General features: G+C 40.9%; 2 protein-coding genes across 5 annotated transcripts in view; one reads left to right on the forward strand and one right to left on the reverse strand.

Annotated features, from left to right (window-relative positions):
* The window catches only part of ANLN (anillin actin binding protein), a 65,833-nt gene extending 58,021 nt beyond the window's left edge, over positions 1-7,812 (reverse strand). For all 4 annotated transcript variants that reach the window (XM_017502201.1, XM_017502202.1, XM_017502200.1 and 1 more), the window contains exons 1-2: positions 7,578-7,812; positions 492-645 (exon numbers count right to left, since the gene is read on the reverse strand). In XM_017502201.1, the coding sequence (XP_017357690.1) occupies positions 492-645; positions 7,578-7,595 (172 nt within the window). In that variant the 5' untranslated portion in view covers positions 7,596-7,812. The remainder of the gene's footprint in view (positions 1-491; positions 646-7,577) is intronic.
* KIAA0895 (KIAA0895 ortholog) overlaps positions 7,500-11,170 on the forward strand; it is a 60,405-nt gene continuing 56,734 nt past the window's right edge. Inside the window, exon 1 of the mRNA XM_017502203.2 lies at positions 7,500-7,655. Within this exon, the coding sequence (XP_017357692.1) occupies positions 7,548-7,655 (108 nt within the window). The 5' untranslated portion in view covers positions 7,500-7,547. The remainder of the gene's footprint in view (positions 7,656-11,170) is intronic.

The raw sequence follows: 11,170 nt of genomic DNA on the forward strand, positions 1-11,170 counted from the left end.
GTCTCCTGGGTTCAAGCAATTCTCCTGCCTCAGCCTCCCGAGTAGCTGGGATTACAGGCACGCGCCACCATGCCCAGCTAATTTTTTTTGTATTTTTAGTAGAGACGGGGTTTCACCTTGTTGACCAGGATGGTCTCGATCTCTTGACCTCGTGATCCACCCGCCTCGGCCTCCCAAAGTGCTGGGATTACAGGCTTGAGCCACCGCGCCCGGCCTTCCCTTGAGTTTTTAAGGATAACTTCCGATTGAAGAAAAAAAGTTCAATCAATTAATTTAAAATATTTGTTAGAAGAAATGCTATTCCAACCCGATAGGTTCTAGGCCTAATATAATAACCCTGAAATAGAATAAAAGGCTGTTATTTCCCCCAGAGGCTGTTATATTTGTCTCCCAGAGCTTGGTTTTTCTATACACTAATGAAATGTTTGGGGCTTGTCCCCTTTAAAAAAAAAAAAAAAAAGCAAATGTTATTTTTCCCTAAAGTCTTTTACCTTCACCACCAGAGAGGGGCTGCTGGTTACTTGCTTCTGAAAGTGGCTCTCTGGCTCGCTTAGTATGAGTCATAGACCTCGGAGCTGCTATGGGCCTCTCAGCCATTTTTCTCTGAAGATTCTCTCGCCTGGCACGGGTTCGCTCCAGCAGTTTCTACAAACATAAATACATCAGTGTTAAAACACGAGTTTATGCCTAAGTAGCAAGGAGCAAATAAAAACAAACAAACACAAAACATGAGTTTAATCAAATGTTCACAAAATTGCAACATCTTCTAAAATCACCAGTTGCCATATAGGATGACAGTTAAACATATTTCAAAAGTGAAATATTAAGCAATTACACCAAGATTCACTAAATGAGCACCCCAATGTCATAATTATTATAGGAACATTACAAGGGGAATAAAATGTGTAAAGTTAGCTATATGAGATTTTTAATGGCCACAAATTCTTTCTGCTTGCATCAAAAGACACAATCTATCCTTTTCTTCACCCTTGAATCCGGGCTCGTAAATCTGCTTTGACCAACAAAATATGGCAAAAGTGATATTGTGAGACTTCCAGGCATCAAGAGATTTTATAGTTTGGGGTCTCTCTCTCTGCCACTAAGTGAACATGCCCAGGTTAAGTCCACTAGAGACACATGGCCCAGCTGATGGTCAGTATCAACCACCAGACATGTGAATAAGGCCATCTTAGACCATCCAGCTCCAGATAATCTGCCAGATCACTGAAGATTCCTGCATGACCACTGGAGAGACAAACAGAGGAACAGCCTGGCTGAGCACAATACAAATTGCTGACTCACTGAATCATGAGAAAAAGAGTATTGTTTTAAGCCGCTATGGTAGGCAAAAATAATGGTCTCTCAAAGATTTTTCTGTCCTGATACCCTAAACCTGTCAAGATGTTGCTTCAGAGGGCAAAAGAGATTTTACTGATATGATTAAGAATCTTTAGACAGAGATAATCCTGGATTATCTGGTCAGGCCCAACATAATCACAAAGGTCCTTACAGCGGAAAACAGAGAGGCAGGAAGATCAGAGTCAGAGAAAATATGACCACGGAAGCAGAGGTCAGAGTAATGTGATTCGTGGCTTTGAAGATGGAGGAATGGGATGAGTCAAGAAATGCAGATGGCCTTTAGAAACAAGAAAAGTTAGGAAACAAAGCAAGACCCTGTCTCTGCAAAACATACAAAAGTTAGCCAGGCATGGTGGGGCACACCTGTAGTCCCAGCTACCTGGGGGGTGGGGTGCCTGAGGCGGAGGATTACTTGAGCCCAGGAGTTCAAGGTTGTGGTGAGCTGTGATTGCTACTGCACTCTAGCCTGGGTAACAGAGTGAGACCCTGTCTCTAAACAAATAAACAAATAAATAGGACCTAAGGCCATGCCAAGCAAGGGTTAAGTCACAAACTCCCTACACTTAAAAAATAAACTATCTTTTAACTGCCACAAAGTTTTTCTTTTACTCTAGTAGCTGCATGAGCACTGACCTCAAGATAAGCAGTAAACATTAAAACAATTGCAGCTCACTCTCCATCAGACACTGACTAACCTTCCTGTTCCATAAGCTACAACTACAGGTTTAATTGGACAAGAGTTTGATTTCAATAACTCTCTCAATAAGAAGACCACCAACCATGAACTGGTTCCAGCCAGTTTACAGAGGCTACTCACTTGAGTGCCTTCATGTCCCCACCTCACCTTTTGACATATAGAGCCCAAGTGTAATGTATTTACATGTTAAGTCTCCATCTCAAAGTGAACATGGGATGCATGTAACTGCATGTTTGTTCAGTACCCACACATCAGGACCCCTTTTGTAAACACTCATGGCTCTGCCTATAACCTGTTGAATATGAATACTTGGCCAACTCTTTAGCCATAAAACTCTGTTCCACCTTCTCCTCTCTTAAAGTGCCTGTTTCCAGTCTCTGCCCAAAGCTATTAAATATGTTGCCCAATCTGTCACAATGGCCACGCTGTAGGATGTAACCCTTTGTAAAAAAGTCTCTGCTGGGCACAGTGGCTCATGCCTGTAATCCCAGCACTTTGGGAGGCAAGGCAGGTGCATTACTTGAAGCTAGGAATTCGAGACCAGCTTGGCCAACATGGTGAAACCCTGTCTCTACTAAAAATACAAAAATTAGTTGGATGTGGTGGTGCACACCTGTAGTCCCAGCTAATTAGGAGAAGAAAGAAAGAGGAAGAAGGAAGAAAGAGAGGAAGGAAGGAAGGAAGGTCTCCTTTCTAAATTAATAAATTTGTGATTTTTCAATTGCTATATCTATCACTTGCCAGATATAACACTAGCCTAATTATATTCATTCATGGACATGCCCACATTCCATTCTGGTCAGTTAGAATATTGTGAATCAGTACAGTTTCAGTTACCATGAGCAGTAGGTCACAACAAAAGAATGTGGTTTTGTCATTCAAACATACATGAATGTTCTATTGCCTAGATTCAAAAACTCCCAGATTTAAAAAAAATTAAGTACATAAGCAAAAATGTTTCCTTATCTGTGAAGTAAAGCTATAAACACCAAAGATTATTAATTTAAAAGAAATTGTGTATCTGAAATATATAAACTCAATAGTTCAATAAATGTAAGTAGCTCTGCCCTTCCTTATAACAGTATATCAGGAATTTTAACACTCTTTTAAATACAAGGCATATTCCTTGAAAAATCACACCTTTCTCAAACAATGTAGGTATAAAAAAATAATAACATAGCATGGGTTGGATTTTGGTATCTTATTGCTACAGAGCCTGTTTTGTCAGTTTTAAGATCTTAGGTTTTTTTTTTTTTTGAGACAGAGTCTCACTCTGTCACCCAGGCTGCAGTGCAGTGGCGCAATCTCGGCTCACTGTAACCTCCACCTCTTAGGTTCAAGCGATTCTCTTGCCTCAGCCTTGCAAGTAGCTGGGATTACAGATGCCCACCACCATGCCTGGCTAATTTTTGTATTTTTAGTAGAGACGAGGTTTCACCATGTTGGCCAGGCTGGTCTCAAACTCGCGACCTCAGGTGATCCACCCGTCTTGGCCTCCCAAAGTGCTGGGATTACAGGTGTCAGCCACCACGCCCAGCCAGTGGCACTAAGAAGTGACAGAGTTTGAACCAGGCTCCCAAGTCTGGGCTCTCAACCATTTTGCTATAAACTATCTGTTGACTAAATCCAATTACTCTTTTTAAGAACTTATTGTCAGCAGAACTAACTAGCTTCATACTTTTAACAAAACTTGTTTGTTTGAGACAGAGCCTTGCTTTGTTGCGCAGGCTGGCGTGCAGTGGCACAATCTCGACTCAATGCAACTTCCAGCTCCCAGGTTTAAGCGATTCTCCTGCCTCACCCTCACAAGTAGCTGGGATTACAGGTGCCCAGCACCATGCCTGGCTAATTTTTGTATTTTTAGTAGAGACGAAGTTTCATCATGTTGGCCAGGCTAGTTTCAGACTCCTGATCTCAGGTGATCTGCCCGTCTCAGCCTCCCAAAGTGCTCGGATTATAGGTGTGGGCCACCACACCCAGCCAATAAAACTTTAATGCTGTCAGCTGATCATAGTAGATGTCTGGCCTGCTTGTTAGTACATGATTCAGTAAGAGATGGATTCATTTTTTATTTCTGAGTGATCCAAAAAGAATATTAAAGACATTCCTCAGTGGACCCTGTCTATATCCTGATTTAAGCAAACAGCTAAAATGTGAAACACCTGGGGAAGTCTGAACATTGACAAAATATTTGACATTAAGGGAATTTTTAATTTTTTAGGTGTGATAATGGCATCATATTTGTTTTTTTTAGAAAAGTCATTAGCATTAGCCGGGTGTGGTGGCGCACGCCTGTAATCCTAGCTACTCAGGAGGCTGATGCAGGAGAATCACTTGAACACGGGAGGCGGAGGTTGCAGTGAGACAAGATTGTCCCACTGCACTCCAGCCTGGGCAACAGAGCGAGACTCTATTTCAAAAAAAATTTTTTTTAAATAAAGTTATTAACATTTAGTGATAGCCGGGCGCGGTGGCTCAAGCCTGTAATCCCAGCACTTTGGGAGGCCGAGGCGGGTGGATCACGAGGTCAAGAGATCGAGACCATCCTGGTCAACATGGTGAAACCCCGTCTCTACTAAAAATACAAAAACATTAGCTGGGCATGGTGGTGCATGCCTGTAATCCCAGCTACTCAGGAGGCTGGGGCAGGAGAATTGCCTGAACCTGGGAGGCGGAGGTTGCGGTGAGCCGAGATCGTGCCATTGCACTCCAGACTGGGTAATAAGAGCGAAACTCCGTCTCAAAAATAAATAAATAAATAAATAAAATTAAAAAAAAATAAAAAAAAAATAAAACATTTAGTGATAAATACTGAAGTATTCATGATATTATCTGATGCCTAGGATTTGCTTCAAAATAATTCAGTGGGATGAGTGAAAGGGGGATATAGTGAAATAGTATGGCCACATGTTAATAACTGCAAAAGCTGTGTGACAGACGCATAAAGGGTTATTATTCTATTCTTGTGTGTTTTGAAATCTTCAATAAAAAAAGAACAAACTAAAATGTTCTCTTACTGTTGTGTTTAATTGCTTGTAAACTAACTGGCACCTAACAGTTCTCTTCTATGTTAATTCAGCAAAATGTAATTGGATCGCTTGATGTTAGAGAAAATATCTCAGAATAGAAAAGAATAGTCCCTGCCTTTATGAAGCTCGTATTCTGGCAGGAAATATGTTCAACAGGTGAATGCATTCATCAGGTAAATACAAGCATGATGAGCACCATGAAAAATGATCTCTCTTCTAAAGGGAGATCAAAATTGGACAAATGGAGGTCAAATCAGAGTTTGCCAGGCAGATGAAGCAGAAATAGAAAGAGTGCCAGAACACGGATCACCTAAGGTCAAGAGTTCGAGACCAGCCTGGCCAATATGGCAAAACCCCGTCTCTACTAAAAATACAAAAATTAGCCGGGCCTGGTGGCAGGCACCTGTAATCCCAGCTACTCAGGAGGCTGAGGCAGGGAGAATTGCTTGAACCGGGAAGGAGGTTGCAGTGAGCTGAGATCACGACACTGCACACCAGCATGGGCGACAGAGCAGGACTCTGTCTGGAAAAAAAAAAAAAAAAAAGAAAGAAAGAAAGAGTGCCGGAATATTATCAGCGACAGCAGGGAGGAAGACCAGTGCAGAACGGTCTTGTTTGACAAAATTAGAGTTTACCATGATTGTAAGCTTTCTCAACTGGAGTTACCAAAAAAATTAAGCCCTAATACCCTGGCATTAATGTAATAGACTAACTTATTCCCCATGTTTGTAGGATGGCATTGAATTATCCTTGGGATAATTGAGAAAATAAAATAGTCTCTCAATTTTTCTGTGTACCATGGTTCTGAGAGGGAATCCTAGTTGAGAAAGTCATTTTATAGTGAATTTCAGTCCTTCATAGACAACTGTACCAGTAGTTCACTTCACCATACAAATGTTATGAATGCTATAATTAAGCACTCAAGAGTTGGACTCAATTCAAGTAGTTAACTCATTACCTATTAAGGAAAAGATGTCTAAGCTGTTTATTCCAACTGCAAGTGATCTAACTTTTCATAATATAAACCAAACATATTTCTGAGCACAAAATTATTAAAACGATCTAAACAAGTAAAGTTTCTTTCAGTTGAGATTTGTACTACCTTCAGAATTACATTTTTAAGTAAAATGAAATGCAATTTTCAGCCAACTTAAAAATGCTTTGTTCCTGTCAGCTACTTAGGAGGACACATATGGCTAATGTTTTAAGGAATCCTATTCTAGGTTAGATAAAATAAATAAACCCTTTTCAACCTCAGTGTAAATGAAAGATACTTGGTGTATGACCAGCCCTATTTTAAGGTTAATACAATAATATCCTCTCGATTTTTCTATTAGAACCTTTAAGGAAGGTGGAAAAAATTGATGTATTTTCCCCAAGATGATTAAGAATTTTAAACAGAAAAATAGATTGTCATGTTTGAATACAAGTAAACTCTAATTGCTGAAACCTGTAATTACAATCTTACACAAAACTTACAGAGTTATAATTACATCTCCCCGAAATTACTACTCTTCACAGCATTTAAGTTTTCGAATCAGTGTAAACAGTTTTTGGTCCACTTTGCAACACTGAAAAAATAACAGTTTGAAACTTGCACAACAGCCTCAAGAAACAGGAACCATCCTGGAATAAAAGGGAGTGGACAACTGGCAACAAGACGCTCCCGAATGTGACAAGGTTCAGTCTCCACAAAAGCTAAAGCTAGAGAAATCCACACAATAACGATGTAATCCATATCCTATCTCAAAGGAACAAAAGATGAAATAAGTACTGTAATGACATGCCCCATAAACACCGAAAGGTTTATTTCTTTGCTCCAAAATCGTGAGCTGATGGTTCTGGTCTGTACACATGCGTTCTTTCCTTCCAATTACAATGTCAGTCCCGGGTATGAACTTCTTGGCTAGTTAGCTAATGGGATTTCAAGGAACTACTGACTTTTTATGAACGAATGCAGTGGTCTCTAGCACCTGCTTATTTTAACGTTTTGCTGTCATTTCACTAACAGCTCCTCTGCGAGCCCCGTCAACTCCGCAAATCACACATCCCACAGCCTTTCCCGGCGGCGGCCGCACTGAGTCACCGGCCCTGGACTCCTCCCTGCAGGACATTCCAGTGGCTTCCAGCATGACCCGTTCTGCAGGCCCGCGCCTCGCTCTTGCTGGGCCACGACTGCAGAGGGACGTGGTAGAAACTGGAGCTAAAAGACCTCACTACCGCCTTTTAGGACAGACTCAAAGCCCTCCTCCCTGAGTTTTATCTGTAGGACCGGAACAAAATCGCAGACAAACCCGCCAACGACGGTAGGCTGCACGCGCAGCCCCCTCTGGGCTTCCCCATCCCGACCCCCGCCGACCCCCGCCCGCACACACTGCGCATGCGCACGCACGGGCCATGCGCCCGGTGGGGGTTCTCCTAGAGGTTGACAGAGGGAAGTTTGGGGCACACAGCAGTGGGTCATGGCGGGCTGCACCGGCAGACGCTCTCACCTCGGTAAACGGATCCATCGCCCCAGGCGTCGGACTACGAGACGATGGAAACGGTTGTTCAAATTCAGGAGGAGAAAAGTGAGTCTCGGCTTAGTGTAGCTCCTGGGAAAAAACAGGCCTCTGAGGCGGGGGAACTCTCCCACAACCTGCTGTCCTCTCCCCCTCGGCTTCCAGCGTCAGACTTCGCCTCTGCAGCCGTTCAAATTTGAATTTCAGCGCCGAGCCGCGAGCATGCGCGCTGGGCGGGGCGGAGGCGCCCTCTCCCCGCCCCTGCGCTCGGTCACGTGGCCGCGCCGGGCCTGGTGGTTCCCAGGGGCGGCCACACCTCTTTCCCGGCTCCCTCCCAGCCCTGGCCGCAGGGTGGAGGCGGGCAGCGGAGCAATCAGTGTTCTCCAACCGCCTCTGGTTCCCGGCTCCGCCTCCAACACCCACACATTCCTCTCTGTTTAAGGCGTTTGCTTCGCACCAACAGCGTTTGGGCGTTCCCGCCTTCCTTCATTCCTAAATAAAGGATTAAGGCCAGGGGTAGTGGCGCATCCCTGTAATCCCAGCATTTGGGGAGGCTGAAGCTGGAGGATCGCTTGAGCCCAGGAGGTCAAGGCTGCGGTGAGCTATGATCTCACTACTGCACTCCAGCCTGGGCGGCAGAGTGAGATCCCGCCTCAAAAAAGAAAAAAAAGGATTGAGAGCCCTTGTGTTTCAGGTGCTGCTGGCCGGTTGGCCTTCAGTAGCTTTCTCTTCCCGTTCACACCCAACTCCTAGTCCCCAAAAGGGGGACTGCAGGCCTGGCCCTCAGAAAAGGCAAGTCAGGTGGGTCCCCGACACCCTGGGCCAATGAAATAAAGCTGAAATTAACAGACTGTGAAGCGTTTCTGCACAATTTTTTATTTTAAACTCGAACTGTGCCCAGTGTTAGAGCGGGAGGAATTCTGACATGCCCTCGCTCTAGTTCAATCCTTCCTTTTACAGCTGAAAGAAGGGACGCTTAAAAACGTTAAGGAACTGGTCCAAGGGAAATTAAAATCCCCTTCCCAGCTCATGATCCGTTTTCCATCCCTAACTGAAGCTGTGTCCCCTGCTTATTCTTTGTAGAGTACCCCAAATTGTAAGATAGGTTACATAATTTATCAGATTCATTTCTTCTATGACAAGTCTGTGCAGATAAAAAGGACAGTTCTTGATTTGTTCATCTGAGAAAAGTGACTGCCCATTAGCTGAACAAAACATAACTAATCCTCCCAACTAAGAGGTTTCAATATGTTTAATAACATATCCATCTAGCAGTCAGTCAACATTACAAAAAGCATTTACTAATATTTTTATTTGAATTTTTGTAAGATAGATTATAGGTAACTGAAATCAGGGCAAGGGGCAAGGGAAATACTGCTTGGGGTCAGGGCTCTTGCAGGTTAGCCAAATCGGTTAACCCATGGGATTTTTTTTTTTTTTTTAACTTTTGGAGGAAGTCACAGACTCCTTTGAAAATAGATTAAAACTGGCCCTCTACCTAGAAAAATGACAGTTTAATAGTAAACTATTTAACAGGATTTTGTGAAGTTCCTGGACACCAAGCCAATAACCTCTGATTTAGCCTCTTTGTATTTTAGTTTACTCACCTGTATAACAGGAATAATCATCTGCCCTGATTTGTTCAGAGTTGTTAGGAGGGGCAGATGAAAAATGGAGAGACATAATCCAAAAGTATTCTGTAATAAGTAATAAGGCATTGTCCAAATGTGTAGTATATGGAATTATTAATATTTAACCCAGAATGTGCTACTTATGAACAAAGGGAAAAAGATGCTTGAATTTTTTTCAAAGAGGTGTATGTATTTGGGGCGTTTCTGCGTGTGAATGTGTGTTTTAAACAGTGTTGGAAAATGAGTCATTAGAAATTTATGTAGCCGTTGTGCCTTCTGGCTATCACTTCAATTAGCTTTCGTTTCTTGTAACTACCTCAACTGTATTCTAATTAAGACTGAAAGAGATAAAGCACCTAGCATAAGAAAGCTACTCACGACATTTAGTGTATCTTTCCTCATGATCCCACTATGTCTTTGGTCCTTACCTTGATGATGATGATGATAGCAATAATGGCAACCTTCACAAGTAAATAGCTTCTAAGACTGAAATACCTACTATGTGCCAGAAACTCTGGTAGATATTCAAGTCTACTCTCCTAGGGTACTACAATTGTCTTCTACCATACCTCCTTTCATTCTTAATCCCTGGTAGTTCATTCTTCAATTTCTAAGCTAGAATGATTTTTATCTTTTTAAAAATTGTTATATAAAAAATAACCACAAAATTAAAAAACAAAAAAATTTATGAAATACAACAAAGATGTGAATAATAAAACATAACCATGTACCAGCCATCTAGCTTAAAAAATATATAAAACATCCCACATGCAATTGAAGTCTCCTGTGTGTCCCTCCCTATTCTCATTCATCTTCCCACTCTTCCAGGGTCAAACTCTCTTGATTTGATGTTTATCATTCCCATAGAAATATGTATACTTTTATCACATCTGCATATATATCCATAACAATATCTAGTATTTTATGTAAATTTTATTTTCAGTATATAAGTTTTTCTGCAACTTTTTTTAGCCCAATAATATCTTCATGAGATTTATCCTCACTAATAACTATAGCTGCATTTCATTCATGTTCACTGCTAAATTCCATTATATAAATATACTTGTAATTTATGTACACATTATCCTGTTAATGAACATTTAGCTTAATTCCAGTTTATCATTCCAAAGATCCCGTGATGCCATGACTATCCCTTACATGCACTTGCAAAACTTTCTCTAGAGCAATATACCTAGGAATTAGTAGCTTATTTCAATATTATTACCAGATATTAAAAATAAACTGCTCTTCAAAATGGTCATAACAATTGATACTCCAGTCAGTGGTATACGACCCTGGCTGCTGCTCTGGTTCCTCCCCAATATATAGATACATTTTAAATTTCATCATTCTTCTTTGAGTGCCTTTCTCTTATCTCTAGTGAAGGTGAACATAATTTCATACTTATTGGACTTTCAGTTTTCCTTTTCTGTGATTTTCAACTTTATATCCTTTGCCCATTTTTCTATGCAATTATTTGCCTTTTTCTTATTGATTCATAGGGGGTTTGTTGGTTGTTTACTATTTTCCAGGAAAATAAACTTTGTTGTTTTTTTTTGGTTTGACAATTTTTTGGTTTGTGGCTTGTCTTTTTACTTTATGATGTCTCAGATGTACAGAAGTGTTTCATGTAACTAATGTTATGTGTGTGTGTGTGTGTGTGTGTGCATAACATACATATAACTGTTTATATATATAATGTATATAACTAATGTTATATATATGTGTATATGTTATATACACATATATATAACATTAGTTACATTAAACATGTTACATATGTAACTAATGTTATGTATATGTGTGTATGTTATATATACACACACGTTATATATACATATATATGATATATATGTATATCATATATATATCATGTATATATAACGTGTGTGTATATAACATATGATATATATGTATATATCATATATATAACATGTTTTGTTATATACACAT

Source organism: Cebus imitator, unplaced genomic scaffold (genome assembly GCF_001604975.1).
Source record: "Cebus imitator isolate Cc_AM_T3 unplaced genomic scaffold, Cebus_imitator-1.0 Scaffold294, whole genome shotgun sequence".
NCBI lineage: Eukaryota > Metazoa > Chordata > Mammalia > Primates > Cebidae > Cebus > Cebus imitator.